This window comes from Parasteatoda tepidariorum, chromosome 3 (assembly GCF_043381705.1).
Source record: "Parasteatoda tepidariorum isolate YZ-2023 chromosome 3, CAS_Ptep_4.0, whole genome shotgun sequence".
Classification (NCBI taxonomy): Eukaryota; Metazoa; Arthropoda; class Arachnida; order Araneae; family Theridiidae; genus Parasteatoda; species Parasteatoda tepidariorum.
This window is the reverse complement of record NC_092206.1, coordinates 85,282,509-85,299,769: the sequence shown is the minus strand read 5'-3', so window position 1 is coordinate 85,299,769 and position 17,261 is coordinate 85,282,509. Positions and strand designations below refer to the sequence as shown.

Here is a 17,261-nt window from a genome sequence, read left to right as displayed (position 1 = left end):
TTATACGTGCATAGCAAGGCACGGGACCTAACATTTTGTTCACTATATCCAGGAGTTCACTATAAACCGTGTTCACTATAGCGGGGTTTGACTGTATTTCCTTTTTTTGTAACAATTTATCAAAGATGTAAATCATACACAGATATTTGGGATTTAATTTTTAAAAAAATATTAATTTTATAAACAATAGAAGCAAATAATACACAGTGCAGCATCCTAAAATTTTGAATAGAGAAAGTTCCAATAAGTTTTTTTTCTTCCCAAAACAGATGTTTTTGTTTCAATTAAGAAAAAATTCAATGTAAATATTTTCCTTTATCTATCAACTAAAATGTTGTTTAAGCTATTAGTCTAAAATTTGCCATTTTTTTGTAGTATTATAAATATCAGTATGGCAGCTTTAATGATGCTGCTACATATATTTTTTTCTTATCTGAACTAAAAAACCAGAGCTGTCACTTTGAAGAAAACAAATGTTTATCACTTACACAAATAGATTTTTTTATAAATACATTTATTTTTTGGATGAGTTTGATTTTTAGGAAAAACTATAGCACATATCTAAAATTAGAAAAGACATTGCAAAATTATTTTTTTTATCACTATTAGCAATAGAATTTAAAAAACGCCAATGAAAACAACCAATACGGAAAGTGTTAAGATACACTCAAGTTGAATAAAATGGAAGAATAATGAATGAATAATTTGAAATGAGTTGAATAATTTGAAAATTTTATACTTGACATACCCTTGGACTAAATTGCCCACCTGGTGTCCAAGCTGGCCTGTCATCTCTGTTCATCTAAAAATAAAACAGAACCAAGTTAAAATTTATTATCGATGGAATGTTCTCAGATAATGCATAGGAAAACTTCTCAGTGTTACTTGGAACAGAGAAAAATTTTTATTGATTTTCCATCGGTACAAAAGTTTTGGTCATAATTGCCAAGCAAAAACTTCTTTGAACAAAAATAAATAAATGAAAATTGGGTTCAATTTGATTGTCTCAAACTGAAAGTAAATATATAATTCTATAATATCGATACTAAATTGCTAAAATTAACTGACTAGACTTAATAATAAACAAATATTTTTTTAAAGAATTAAACTTTCTTAATAAATTGTCAATTTAGTGAGATATTTCCAATTAGTTAAAAGCGCCATTAAAATTGATGAATATTTTTCAATTTTTGCCTATTTCATTGTTTCAGGGAACCTAAACAGATGGACTAATCTTTCAAACATTAAAAAATTGGATAGTATAAGTTTTTCTTCAGTAAGAAACAGTATATTTTCTTCATATTGAAATTTCAGGGTATTTTCATTATTCTCGCAAAGGGTGTTAAACAGAAATGATGGATGAATAAGAAAGAAAGATATAATTAAGTAAAAATAAAGTAATTGGTTAATGGAAAATTTCTTATCTTAGCTGTGAGTATGATAATTACCTAAAATAACCACATACCTTCATTCTTTTCCTTTTTGCCTTCTCTCGGGCTCGAAAAGATAGCTAAAATAAAAATTAGAGAAAGGGGAAAAAATCAGCAGTGTTTCTTTAAAAAAAGAAATGCAATATAGTTACTCAATGAATAGAAAACTTATTAAAATAATTTTAAAAAAAAACATTCTTTGTAATAATGCAAATATAAAACTTCTCCCTACCTTTTGTCTTTTTTCACAAAACATTATTTTTTTGTATCCTTTGCTTTGTAATTTTTTATTATTCTAATTATAAATATAATAACTAAAAAATTTTTTTATCATTTATAAGGCCCATCTTTGTCTCTTTATGACTATCTTAAATAATACAGCAGGCATTAATAAAATATTTTGATTAACTTACGTATTTATGCATATAATTGAGGTATTATGCTTAGTGCTAAAACAATTTAATTACTAAATTGCATTTATCATAGAACTCTGCATATTCTTAAAACTAAATAAAGCTGGCCATTTACTAAAGTTGATCAATTTTTAAAATATATTTATACATAAAATTAAGTTTTCTATAGGAATAAAAAAAAAAAAATCATAAGTAGAGTGAAAATGATGAGTTTTTAAAATTTAAATAATTTGCTTAACCACCATAAATCTGATTTTCATACACAAAAATTATTTTGATAATAGTCATTGATTATACTATTTTTGGGGTGGAAAGAAGTTCAACATTACTTATAATTGGCTTTGTAAAGTGGATGTACCATTTAAATATGTACAGCTATACTCAGTTGCAAGTTAAGAAAAAAATCATCATCCCTATGAAGAGAGCCTGTTTGCATATAAATACATGCGAAATGGATGGCGATGTTGATATACATTCGTGCTAGGAACGTATAACATTACTCATAATTGGCTTTGTAAAGTGGATGTACCATTTAAATATGTACAGCTATACTCAGTTGCAAGTTAAGAAAAAAATCATCATCCCTATGAAGAGAGCCTGTTTGCATATAAATACATGCGAAATGGATGCCGATGTTGATATACATTCGTGCTAGGAACGTATAACATCGCGAACTTTCATTTAAAGAAACTAATGGAAGAATAAATAAATATTGTTTCTTGTAACAATTTTCTTCTATAGCGAAACAAAAGATCTCAAATTTGTTTTGTTAAGGGCATGTTGGCATAAGCCATGCCATTTTTAGTTAATCAAAATCAACGCTTTTGCAACGTCATATAGTTATTTCTTTTTCAAGTACAAATGTTCTTCTAATTTATCGAAATATGTCGCCAAGTGTAGAATTCTATTAAGACTACAAAACTATAACCTTTTTTAATAATTCTATAATTTATATTGTAAGAGATAGTATGAATTAAACTGTCAGACCTGTTAAACTTTTAAAAGCTTTTATATAGTTTTTGAAAGCAGATTTGAATAATTTGATAACGAAATGAAACATAACTATATGCATTCACAGATGATTACTTAAATTGTATACTGCAATGGTCTTTTCTTAACTTGCAACAGAGTATAGAATGACATACCACTAATAATTAATTATTTGCTGTATAATATTAAAAAGTTTCAGATGGTAATTTTTAATTCAATACTTTGGCTATGTAAAGTATTGATAACTAAGTAATTGATAACTTTTAAATTTATCTTAATCAGGTATTTATTTTCAGGTATTATAAACATGAAAAACTATAATTCTATAAAAAATGTAAATTAATATATCTTGCTCGCATAAGTTTAAAAAAAAATTATAGAGAAGACCTTTACATAACTAGAAACTAGAGGATTTTCAGAATTTTGCATATTATAGATCTTCAATTTGTATAAATTTTCACAGCACACTTTCATGTTATAAATTTATTATATTTAAATATATACTATTGAAAGTTAACTAATTATAATTTATAACAAATTGATAATTTATCTTTGAATATTTTTTAAAACTAGTGGGCTGCGCCCCCTGCTCGCTAACGCTCGCCAACCCCCGAAAATTGCTACGCAATCTTATATGGTTTGCTTCGCAAACCAAGCTCGCTTCGCTCGCTACTAACTTAGATACATTGCAAATTCACAAAATTCTAAGAATTCAAAACAATCATTCAAATCCATATAACGACTTTTAAAAAAAAAAAAAATTACATCTTTTTAGTAAATACTAAGTCAGTAAAATAAATTTGAATTAAAATAAATGACATGTAATTAGTTAAACCTATTAGAAATGTGCTATAGTATAAAATCTTAAGATAAAATTTCTAAAACTGATATCTCTTTAAAAAGGTTAAAATTTTGGCTATAATTAAGTCTATTAAAAGTTGAAATAAGTGAATTGCAATGGAAAAGCCTGTATAAACAAAACATTGAATTTCGGAAGAAATCACATTCGGTGAGAATGCTCTCTCTTGTCAAAAAATACAAAATAAACTGACCTCAAATAAAACTCAAAGGATTTCGAATCAAATAATTAAGGAAACTACTATCACGCTTAATACAAAAGGAAGATTTATTAACTAAACAATAAAATTACAGCATCGCAGTTCCAAAAAACAAATCTCACACTCACTCAAAAAAACAATTTACCTTCTAATTAGTCACCATAGCAACCACAAAACTCTTCTCGTTACCATCTATAAACTGATATATAATAAATAAATTATTTAACAAAAAATACGATGCGCATAAGCACATAATATTTTACACTCTGGTTATTTCAGTTTCCGTTTTTAGAAGCGCTATATGTTGAGCCACCCAATCTAGATTTGGCATGTGACATTTTTAGCGGCAATCATTGGTCGATTTTCTAGCGTTGCCATTCGGGGAGTTGTAATGAGGCTTTTTTTTATCGCCGTGTAAGAGAAATATATATATAGATTCTTTTTCTAGCTTTCTTTAAAGGCAGTATCATTTGATTTTTTATACTCCTAAAGATAAGAAGATAGTGAATGTTAGAGAATCAACAGCAAAACTTAAATTTTTTTTAAAGTAACAAGTTACAACAATTTTGGAAAGCAATTTAAAGTTAAAAAAAAACAACAAAAAAACAGTACTTCATTGTCTTGTCGCCTCTTGAAAATTTCATCTTCAGCTTCTCCGAGATCTGCAAGAAATTACAATAACAACATAAAAAGATATCGTTACATACTTTACATGTAAAAAAAATATCTTTATACACTTTACAATAACTTCCTATTTACTATTTATGAGTCATTTAGACATAATATTCAAAAAACTACTTAGTAACTTTGATTTGCCATGACACAGAAAAAAGTAAAACAAATTGTACGAATGATAATTGGTTGTGAAACATGTCTAAATTTGCAGAGTATGGCACCCAAAAAGCATATTTTTGTTGCTTATTGTTCTATTTCTTCAAGGATACCAAGGAATTCATCAGAAAAAGAGCTATTAAAATACTTTTTATAGTAGTTTTCAATGTTAATCTAAAAACTGCATCAACATTAACTTGATCAAATTGAGTGATAACATTGTATCTGTATAAGATCTAATAAGTTAGAAAATACTTTTGAGGACATTCATTTGGCAATCTAATAAAGACAATTCTTTGGGAGACCACCTTTCTTAAAGACTGACTTTTCAGAAAATCAAGGGTACTTTTCCGGGAGAAGATCAACTGTTCATTATGATACTTCTTAACTCATAATTATAACAGATAACTATTTTGAATATTTTAATAAAAATAAAAATTATTCATTTTAAAAAGGTCTAAAAGACTAAAAAAAAAGGGGCTTACAATTGTCTAGTAAAACAAACTTATTTTTATTATACTGTTAATTATTTGGCAGATCTTAATGAAACATAAATACAGTCAATCACAAGATTTATTTTATTCTGTTTTTTATATCTTATTTATTTTCTTAATCAATATAGCAGTCAACTTTTCATTCAATTTTTAACAGGCTACGAATTATTATTCAATGTCATGACAATATTGAAACATTCTTTTTGTTAGATTCTGTTCATTTCAACTGTTTATACAATATATACATTATAGGTTTGCTTTATGGTAGGGACAAATTCCTTTTATCAAATTATTTAAATAATAAAATTATGTACCGTTAAAAAAATTCATTAATGGATCCCTCCCAATATTCCAAAGCATCTATTAATTATTCTTCAATCGGCTTTTGATCACACAAGTTGGGAGTTCTGAACTCTTTTGGTTTGTTATGCTTCATTTAACATCATTATTGAAAATTAAACAAAATAAATATATCTATGAAAAATTATTTTCAGGTGAGGACCCTTTCTAGGCAAATATCATTGCATGACTTTTTTTTTTCTAATAATAAACTTTTCCTTTGGATTAAGATATCTTTAATCCTATTTCCGTCTGACTTCTTAGCACATAAGCCTCAAAATATAAAAAAATCTTAGATTTACCTTCTTTGCCAAAATGTGGAAAATAGAAATGGTATGTCAACAAGTTTTCCTCACTATTGATACTTACTACATTTATTTAAAATATTGCCAACAATAAAGTCATTACAATGTCTATTATCAAGGTCACAAATTATTTTATAAATGAATAAAGAAAAAAAATACAAGAAAAAAGCCTGAAAAACACTCAAGATTTACAATGAAAGTCAAATTAAAACCATCAAAACAATGGACAATTACAGCATATCATAATTTTTTTTATTTTCATACCTAACTTATTGGAAATTCTCCCCTGAAACCGAAAATCTGATTGTTTTTTTCGGCAAATGTTAATTTATTTAGTTATTAAACATTTAAATTGCCCCAAAAGGCCTCCGTAAGTGATGCAATCAAAAACGACCCCTGATTGGTTATGACGTCAAATGTGCCGAAGGGAAACGTGCCGTCTCCATCCGCTAAGGCTTTTTCAATGCTCTTTTAGTTTTGATATCACGTATACCGTATGAACATCCTTTGTAAATTATCAGTAAAAATTTTGTGAATTAAATTTACGGTTCTGAGAGTGTGTGCAAAATGAAAGAAAGATTTTAAAACTTCAAACGTTGTTATTTATCATTAAAATATCTGAAGAAATGATTATGAATGATAAACTCTTTACAGCCAATCAACATTTCTTTTCGGCTGAAATCAGTGGTGTTAAAGTTCATAGAAAATACTATTTTATTCCATTTACTTTTAAATTAAAATAATGCTTCATTACAACCTAATTACATAATTAAAATAAGTCGCAGATTGGATAGAAATTTTATACATTTTGATATAGGATGAATGATTTTATAATTCGTTATTGCATTAAAACAAATCAGTATTTTCATAAATCTAGTCCATTGAAAAATATCAGTCCATCATCGTTACAATCTATGTGCTAATGATCAAAAATTCAAATAATGTAATTTAATGTTGCTTCTTTAATTTATTTATTTATTACTAGAGTTGAAGGATTTTCTTTTTAAGTAAATACTTACTAATGCAGTTTATGTCATCTTTTTTTGTTTGTTTCACTATGTATTAAATATTTAAATACACATTAACGCTTATATTTATTATTCCTAGCTTAAATAGGAATTCCGTTACAGTTCAAAATTATTTTTATTTTTAAATTTATAAATTTTAATTCCTTTTTCTGCAATATAGTATTTATAAAGTATGGTTATTGTTAATTTCTCTCCTTATTTTTGCAAGCTATTTGTCAGTGCTTGCAATGAAGAATTCTAAAATAGTAAAATTAATACATTATACATTTTTAATTAAAAAAAATTTAATAAAATAGTTTTAAAAAAATATCAGGTTATGCATACGGTATAGCCGAAAACGTATCAACACTTTCAAGAATCTAGTCCATTGAAATATATCTGACCATCATCATCACCATAATCTAGTTATACTTAAAATTTCACTTAATTTCTCATTTATCCATATCTAATTAACTTATTTATCCACAAAATTTCAGCGAATATCATTAAGCTGGAAGTTTTTGTTTCACTAAAGCTAGAGAAGAAAAATAAAAAATTAACTTATACAAAATGGAAAGAAATTCTAATGCACATTCTTAATAATTTATTAAATAATTAAAAAATAAACAGTAATGTTGATATTTTTTCTCAATATTTTTATTTTTTGAGTAAATAGGAACTTTGCTATGGCGAAAATTTTTTTTATATGCATTTATGAAATTTTATTCCTATTTCTGCAATAAAGAACTAAATAAATGCATATGCTTGATTTCAAATACTTATAGCATAGATTAAGACAATTAAAGTAAAGTTAATAAAATCTGCAGGAATATATATATATATATTAAAGTTTTGCTGGGATCACAAGTTTTTTAAGAGGCTACTGCTGTGAAGACAATTACATGCTTTGAATTCACGCTAGAATAAATAGATAAAAATTATCAGTAACTTACGCTGTCCTACATTTTAAAATCTAAAACTATTTATTCTACATAAGAAATTGATCCAACATTTCTTTCACTTAAGATGAAAATAAATCTTCCAAATGAACTTGAAGTATACATTAAAATTAAGATTATAGTTAAAAAATGAAAAAACGAAGTTATTTTGTATTTATAACGCATCATTTATAAGCAATACCATGCACTTTTTTTATTGAACTAAAAAATCTTAAATATTCCGAGCTAGAAAATTTCGTCAAGTATTAACAATGTTTCAGTGGGTACCACTGAAATTTAACATTATAAAAATACGTTATATCAAATCCAAATTTTTATTAAGCGATATTAAGGCGCAATTTTTTATACAGATAGCTTTAGACCATCTAAAATGGTTGTATTTAATTAGAAAATTTAAACAAAAGCAAGAACGCATTGGTTTTCACAGCACATCTATTGTAAGTGAACGGCAGATGGACACGTGTGACGTCAGTTCGTGAATAATCACGTGACTCCCCGTTTCAGGCGAAAACGAAAGTATGCGTTTTTTGATTGAAAATAACTAAATAAATAGCCTTCTTAGAAAAGTAATAAAATGTTTTCTAGGAGTTTTGAGGGATTCTGAATGCATTAAAATTATAAAAAAATTTGACTGTAATTGTCCATTTTACTAACAAAAATCAAAAGGCAGTATCATCAATTTTTACTTGTTTAAACAAGTAAGATATTGGTTATTTTCAAGTCAAAATAAATGCAAACCAGAATAATTGAAATGATCCTTTTCTTATTGAAAAAGAAAACCTGATATACTTTTTACCATTGTTAACTAATTTAAAACAATCAATGATTTTAAACTTTTTTTAAATCATTTACTTAAAAGTGCAGATGAAAGAAAGATATCTTGTATACAAAAATAGTAATAATGAGGCTCAATTGGTATTTCCATTGATAAATATATTAATTTCTAATTTAAAACTAAGGACAACAATTTAAAAACTTTATATTATAATCTAACTCAGCTTTTATTTATTTTGCTGTAATTGCTAATCATACCTGCAATCAAACAAAATAAAAACATGAGATATTAATTACACAATTCATTTACAAACAAAGTCTTGCGTTTCGATACATTCATTTACAAAATCATTTCAAAGTGTTTATGATTAATTGCATAACTTGTTTACTAATAAAAAAGGAAACAAACTTACAAACAAAACAAAAAACTTATGTTAAAATGTTTGAAATAAATACAACTAAAAAGTGTATGAAAATCAAATTTAATATGTTAAATATCATACCATTCATAATGAGTTGAACTCTATTCAGATCTACATGTCCACTGTCAGTCACAAATCCCTGAAAATTTTAATAATTTTGTATAAGAAATGAAAACATAGATATTCATATTAATTCGACAATTTAATTAGCATTGAATATTATTCAATATGAATAATTTTAATGTTCTCAGAGTTTATGTAATAAATTTGATTTTAAGAGTAGGTAAACCTTAAAAATAATAATAATAATAATAGAAAAAAGATTTAAAAAAAAGCCTCAAAATGTTGCTTATAAATGACACTGTAAAAAAAGCAAAACAACAGCTCAAAAATGAAAGAATAACAAAATATACTTATTAATCAAGCTCTATGTGCATACTTTGTTGATAAACAATATGCTAAATGTATACCATAACTTTATAAAAAATTTTGCATGAAATATTAGCAGTACGAAGTACTGCTGGCTAAATATTAAACTATTTTTTTCACAATTCACATAACATATATGGGAAGTTTTATTTGTATCCATTTAGTGGAACCAGAACTAGCTCCATTTTAACTACCCCGTATATTACTTTTTGACAAATAAATGTCACTTGTTTTAAATAAACTCTTATGATATAAGAAACAGCTTATTGAATATAGTAAGTTTTAAATTGAGACAACAATTGAATTGAATATAGTCATCAAACTCTTTATTTGTGAAAAATATAGTCAAAAGATAAGAAACAGCATTTATTACATAAACAAACCATATAAAAACAAGAAAAAAACACAAAAATCTATATTCTATGAACTGAAAATTCATCAAAAATCAAACGAGGTTACTCACTATAATTTGAAACAAATAAATGGCTCTATAAATAACTATAACAATGCACATTTTTTTAAAGAAGAACTTTAATAACATCCAATTATGAACATCATTGGCTTTTAACATAAGTTAGTTCCTCTTTTTTTTTGTTGATAAAATAACACTAAATATGTAATGCATTTGAATGAACTCAATTCACCATGGGAACAAACAAATTTTTAAAAAAAATATATATATATAAATAAACAAGTAAAAAAAGCTAATATAAAATTAATAAATACACACCCCAGTTTTATATACTGCCTTTTTATAAAGATCAACCAAACGATCAATGGCTCCTTCCCTAAATAAATACAAAAAGTTAAAACATGGATATGCAGAATGTTTTGATATGAACCACTTTTAATAATTAGTTTTAAAATGTTTGTCAAAAATTAAGTTCAAAAAGTATACACATTAGCATCTTGAAATAAATATTTAAGTAAGGTAAAAGCAAAAATGCAGTTTATATTGAACAATTCACCATTGAAGAAGCGATTGTAAACATCAAAATCAGTATGATTGTTTCATTAAACTTGAAGGTATTTGTAAAAATCACCTTTCAACTCATTTTTGCTTCCATTTGCAACCAAATAAGTTAAAATGTTCTTTGTTCTGTTTTCCTTGGTAGGGATTTATTAGATATTGATAGTATTCTTGTTTTTCTATCACCTAAGCCTCTCATGTGCTATAATTTTTGTACTTCACTTTCGACATAAACCTTTTTTTTTTTTTAAAAAAAAAAAAGACTAATATTTCAAAAATGAAACAGTAATTTTATTGTGAACAGGCTGCCGGTAAAAAAAACCACAGAGAATATATTTTTAGCCAAGCAAGGAAGTTAATATATTAACAGGCATTCTTATAAATATTATAAAGCTGCGCCTGATAAAATTTCTCAAAAAACATTTGCTAGAGTTGGCAGTACATTTTTCTCTTAATATAAAAACTAGGGCTGAAACAGCCTGGTTGGTAGGGCATTGGGCCTATGTCCAGGGGGTAATGAGTTCAATCCCTGCTGTCCAAAGACTCCTCGTGTTCAAAAGGATGACTAGATCTGCCTGGGTCACAAAGTCCTCTAAGTTCTCATAACAAATTAACATCCTTGCAGGAATTAGACGGGGTCACTGAAAAACGAGAAGAAGCGCACCTATCTGCCTTAAAATAAGTTTGCCAGTATTGAGAAGTGGCATAAGACAACAACAATATAAAAATTTTCTCATGAGCATCATTTATCATTGTAACCCATTATGTTTTTTTCATTATTTCATGGAACATATTTGCAACAAATATTTTATAATAATTAAATGATTTGGTATGAATTAGAGTATGGTTAACAAATAAAATAAAAGTTAACACAGATGCTAATAAAAATTCATTGGAAACTCAAGGCAAAAGAATAGCAATTACCTAAATCAAAAGTAATTTTTGATAAATAATCAAAACAAGTTTGAAACAGCAAAATCAACAAATTACCCAATGAAATTCTATAAAAGTTGTTTTTGATCGATTTTACGGTGAACACAAAAATATTTATGAACGTTTAATATCCAATCTTAGTATCTTACATAACAATTTTCTCTATCCATATCTATAATATTGCAAAGCCTAAGAGTTTAAATGAATTCTGAATACATATAAAATCCTCACCATACAAAGAACAATATAATGTATATTTACCTGATTTCCAGAGATGGGAGATGAGGTAAAAAATCATTTCCAACAAAAAAGCACATGAATACCCAATCATCAATTGCCCGCTACAAAGAAAAATGTTTTATATTTAAAAAAGAAATTTTTCAATTCATAATGCTAAAATGCATATAAAAATTATAAAATATTATGATGATAAATATATATAATTATATAAATAGAAATTCAAAAAAGAAAAAAAAACTACGGTTGAAGGGTAAAAATGTTAAAAAAATTGCTAATAAATTAGAAAACTGACCTTAGACACCTCGAGATTATGGGGGGAAAATCTACAGGGGAAAAAATGGCAATTTACATAGATGATATATTTAGAGATATGCTACTTCTAATAGCATAACTTCAGTATATTATTGCTGTTTATTAAATTTTCCTTATTTTCTTATTTAAAAAAAAACACCTAGTTCAAAAGGAAGATTATGAAAAGTTTTGAATTCTAATGGTTTGAAATAAAAAATTTAAAAAAAAAAAAATAATAATAGGTCAATAGCTGAATCACATCTTAAAATAAATATAGAGTTTAATCTTGCTACAATAAACTTGGGACATAGTGAATGCTTGGTTGTAATGAACTTTTTTAGTGGTCCTTTCTGAACAACCATTTAAATAATGTTATTTTATACACTTATAAGTTGAATGAGAAAAAAGAAGAGATATATACTAATCACTTCAAAGAGTTTACAAATTGTTCCGAATACTGACAAGAACTTTCTAAATAAAGCATACTCTAATTCTAGAACGTTTATGTTCTAGCAATAAAAAAGGACACGTAGAAAACAATAAAATATTACTGCCATTAATCATTAAGTCTTTACAGTACTTCACTGGCTGCATAAAATATTCTTTCAATTAAATACTTAAATTATTACTTTAACATAATCTTTTTGACAAAAATATTGGTGCTAAAATAAATAGAATACTTCTATAATACTTATTATTAATAATAATTATAAAGAATAAAAAATATTTAAATTTCCTAAAATAAAAATTGTCATTTTCAAAGTTTTTTCATTCTATTACTCTTATAAACACACATACTTTCATTTTAAATTTATCTTTATCCTAAAATTCTTTTGTTGACATGTTCCCGGCACATCCCTAATAACAAATGCAGTCAAACTTAAATTTTTAATCATGATGTATGACACTTATTAAGGGCCAAACTTTTATTTACTTCTTAAAAGACAAGTCTACAATATTAAGTATTATATAATTCATTTCAGCAGAGTAATATAAAAATAAAAAATTCAAGGATATAAAATCTAGGATATGCTTTAGTTTTATACTTTTAAAGAATGCATCAAAACATAATTATGTAGTAAAATTTTATTAATAACAGCAATATTTATCTTACTTCTAAATCATACTGGAATGGTAAGTTTTCCATAGCCAATTCTTTAGCCAGATATTCTCGCAAGACATTTAAACGAATGAAAATAAACTCTGTATCAATTTCTAGAGGTTTTTCCAATTCATCAAACTGCAAATGAGAAAAAGAAAAAAAAAATCATAACGTGCACTTTTCCTGTTAATGAGTTTTAGAAAATAGGCATTTATTTAAGTTTAAGAATTTTTAAAGAACAAATAAAATTTCCTTTTTGAAATGTTTATATATATATATTTGATTTCAAAGGGTGTTGAGTATTTTTCCTTCAAAATTTCTGAAAATAGAATTTTGTACTGTTGAGATTAAAGAATTATATTATAGGTCAAGTATATTATCAAGCTTTGGACCATTTCTTATCTAAATTTTAACAACAAAATTCCTACGAACTTGTATTAAAATTCTTTACTAGACATGAAGATATTAAAAACATTATAGTTGTATGGCCTGTAAATTCCTTTTATGAAATATTTATTTATTAAATAATTTTATATTTCTATATTAAATAATGAAATATTATAAATATTATATACAATTAAATTTATATATAATATTTCTGAGCTGTTCAATGTGTTGAGGTTTTTGAAACCTATGTCCAGCCTAATCAAAAAGGAATTTAATTGTTCTCAACAGACAGTTAGGATTATGAGAAGAGATCCATAGTTGGCGATATTTAAAAAAATAAAATGGCCAAAAACAAAGCTGACTCCACATAATTAATATTGTAATTTCAAAATAATTTGGCTGTAGAATAATCACAAAAAAAATTAGAATAACAAACATTTTTGTGGTAAGCAAAATAACGAGTTAAAAATAGATTTTGATGTTCGATTTAGTAGCGACAGTGAATTAAGGAGTTTTACATTTGTATCAAATTAAAAATTTAGCTGTTACATTGATTGTTAAGAAGAGATAAAAATATTTATATTTGCTTTTGATAAAATGAAATAAATATTAAATAATTGGTCTAATTCAATTAGATTAGGAATAATTAAAAAAATTAAATTTATGAGAAATTTTAAAAGCTATTAAACATGTAATGCATATTATAACATTACAATCAATAAATTTATTTTCTATTTTTTTTATGCTGATAATAATGCTAAGACCAAACCAACCCGTAAGATCGGAAATGAAAGCTAAAGTGAAGTGTTTTAGTTTTAAAATGTTTATGAAATTATATTTAGATTCCTTCATAAAAACTTAGCTTAAAAAAAAAATTGAGGATTTATTGAGAAATTGCAGACAATATAGTTTTACAATTCTATGAGCAATAATTGAAATCTTAAAAAAAAAAAAAAAAAATTCAATGAAAATATGGACGTCACCTCTCACAATGCTGAGTAAAATTGTACGGAAATTAGCTTGCTACGCATTGCTTTTTTAATGAATACTAAGAGGAAAACCAGTTTTTGTTAATTAAATTGTTATAATATATTTCGTGATGCCATACAAGCAGTACTAACAATAATTGTTAAATATCAAAAGTTAACTAACAAGTTTATTTTGTTATTTATTCAAAATGTTACAATGTACAAGATATTAAATTAATATTACAATAATAGGATTATCATATTTAAAATTTACTAATAGAATAACTAACTGTTTATTCAATTACAAGTGTCAGGAACCTATGGTATTTATAAATTCAGGGTATACTGTATCAGAAATTTGCCTGTTTGTCCAAAAGCTAGAATCTCAACTTTTCAGAAATAACGAAAGCAAATAAATAACAAATGAATTTATGCAACTTTACAACATTTTAATTTCAGATTTACTTACTTCACCTTGTTTCTGTTTAGCCCCTCCTGTGCACTCTTTCATGTCATGACCTTAATAAATAGAAGGTAAACAATAAACGGTCAACAATAAAATAATAATATGTTAATACCAACAATAAATATCAAAACTTTATTCAACTTTATATGACATATAATTACCAATTTTCCTTCTTGAAAAATTAATTAACTTTCATCACTTTGTTAAGGTAATTCCTACTCAAAATGTTTTGAAATCAATTAATTATCACAGGTATTCTGCTTCAGAAGGTAAAGAGCATCAAATCATTCTTTGTCGATTTAATTGTAACTAAATAATTATTTGTTTACAGACGCAACTTATACATACTGTCATATTTTATGAACATCCAAAACTTTTCACCAAGATAAAAACACAATATTCAGGTGGAAATATTTGAAATAAATTAAGAGAATCAATTAAATAAAACTACAACAATTTACAAAAATACCCAACAATACAGTTTTTAGAAGGTTATTAAAAGGTTGAAAAAATAGTTTCAGGCATTACCTATGTTTTCCCAATGAGCTAAACTTATCCTTTTTTTTTGTAGTTTTGTGAGATAGAAATTTTAAAGCACATAAGTTATATATATATATATATATATTATATAAGTTCAAAATGAAGACAAAACAGAGGAAAATTATAGACATATGTCTATAATTTGTCTATAGTTTTGTCTTCATTTTGAACTTATCTAATGAGTTCTGTTTACTTGCAGCTTATGCGCAATAAATGAAACTTATTGTTTTTCTTAACTTTCTTTGTGTATACATATATATATAGGCTTTAGTTTTTATCCTAGGGAAAGTAGCAAATGATTTTCCCTCTATTTTATTATATCTCAGGGAAAAATTAATAATTACAATTGGTTTATTAAATAGGTAGTGCGATTCCCACAAAGGGAAAAGTGTCTTTTTTAATTAACGCATACTTGAGTCAAAAATAGATTATAGGACAGGATGTGAATTTAAAAGTGTGAGAAAGCATTTTGTTTTGAATAGTAAATTAAGAAAAGGATTTACAGAAAAGGAATAACATAAAAAGGACTTTTATGTTACATATATATATATTAATATCATATATCAACATAATTCAGCTTTCTTAGATAGATTTTTGTTGCTTTTGAATTTAACATTTTTAGCTTCATTGAAAATCTATTGCATATAAATTTCTTTTAATATCATTTCTTTCTACAATACAAAATTTTAGTTTCATAAAGGAATTTATATATATATATATATATATATATATTTAAGTATATATTTGTTTTGCTATTTTTAAGGGCATTTTGATTATGGAAATGTTTTAGGTTCTTAAAATTTGGATGATGCTTATAACTCAATTAATTATATTAATTGTTAATTAGATTAAAAGAATTTTAAATTAACTGCATAAAAAATTAATTCAAACTTTTGAAACTGATCTCCATCTCTTTATGGATGGTCTCCCAGTCTAACATAAAAATTTCCAACTTTTAAAATTGCTGCGTATGTGATAGAAATCAGGCGATCTTTTGAGACTTACCTATTTGACCGCATAATTCACAGGGCCTTGGTTGATTTGGCTTAAATTCTTCTCGAATAATAGTAAAGTTGGGTTCATGCGTAGCTAAGCCTAAAATTAGGAGAGAACAATTAAGCATGGTGTTCTGTTGTTCAAATAATATTTTTTTAATAAAAATGTGCAAACAGGGTATAATTGAATTGGATATTTAAATGCATAAGTTTTATAAAAACATTAAACAAGACATTTTTTTAACTTACACAAACGTTACTGGAAAAGAAAAAGAAATATTTTATTTATATTTTTTAAATTAGCAACAAAATAAAGTTAAGTAGAAAAGGATAACATTAATTTTGATTTTAAAAAAAGGCAATTTTAAATTAGTTCTAAAAAATTTTTCTCTACAAGATTAGTTTGGATGATTAGTTTCACAGAAATTGCATGATTATAGGATAACTCTTAACTATGCAGCAATCTGGAGAAAAACATTAGGCAAAACAAAATCATAAATAGTAGAAATTTCTTTAAAATTTAAAGAAAATATTACAATAGTTACTAACAAAAAGTGTTATATTTTACAATGCAAAAAAAAAAAAAAAAAAAAAAAAAAAAAAAAAAAAAAANTTTAAAAAAAAAAAAAAAAAAAAAAAAAAAAAAATCCTAACCAGCTACACATAAAATTTGTATTTTCTTGTAAGAATGAATAATTTTTATTTATTTTATTTTTTTGTGTACATGCTATTAGTGTCTTAACAATTTCTCCAGTCTTTCATCATTTTTAAACTAAATAACAAAATTTTAATGTAAAACAACGAAGATTCATAAAATAATAATAAAGATTTAGAGCAATTTACCATTTGAACTTAGCATGCTTTGTTCAACATAGCAGTGCCTCAGTTCAAATATAATTCGACTAAAATTACACAAAT

General features: G+C 25.4%; 1 protein-coding gene across 1 annotated transcript in view; it reads right to left on the bottom strand.

Annotated features, from left to right (window-relative positions):
• Positions 1-16,480, bottom strand: part of LOC110282969 (5'-3' exoribonuclease 2) — an 18,410-nt gene extending 1,930 nt beyond the window's left edge. Inside the window, exons 1-9 of the mRNA XM_071179261.1 lie at positions 16,354-16,480; positions 14,812-14,861; positions 13,000-13,125; positions 11,616-11,695; positions 10,182-10,239; positions 9,104-9,161; positions 4,504-4,553; positions 1,466-1,510; positions 740-802 (exon numbers count right to left, since the gene is read on the bottom strand). Of these exons, the coding sequence (XP_071035362.1) occupies positions 740-802; positions 1,466-1,510; positions 4,504-4,553; positions 9,104-9,161; positions 10,182-10,239; positions 11,616-11,695; positions 13,000-13,125; positions 14,812-14,861; positions 16,354-16,471 (648 nt within the window). The 5' untranslated portion in view covers positions 16,472-16,480. The remainder of the gene's footprint in view (positions 1-739; positions 803-1,465; positions 1,511-4,503; positions 4,554-9,103; positions 9,162-10,181; positions 10,240-11,615; positions 11,696-12,999; positions 13,126-14,811; positions 14,862-16,353) is intronic.
• Positions 16,481-17,261: the final 781 nt, after the last annotated feature.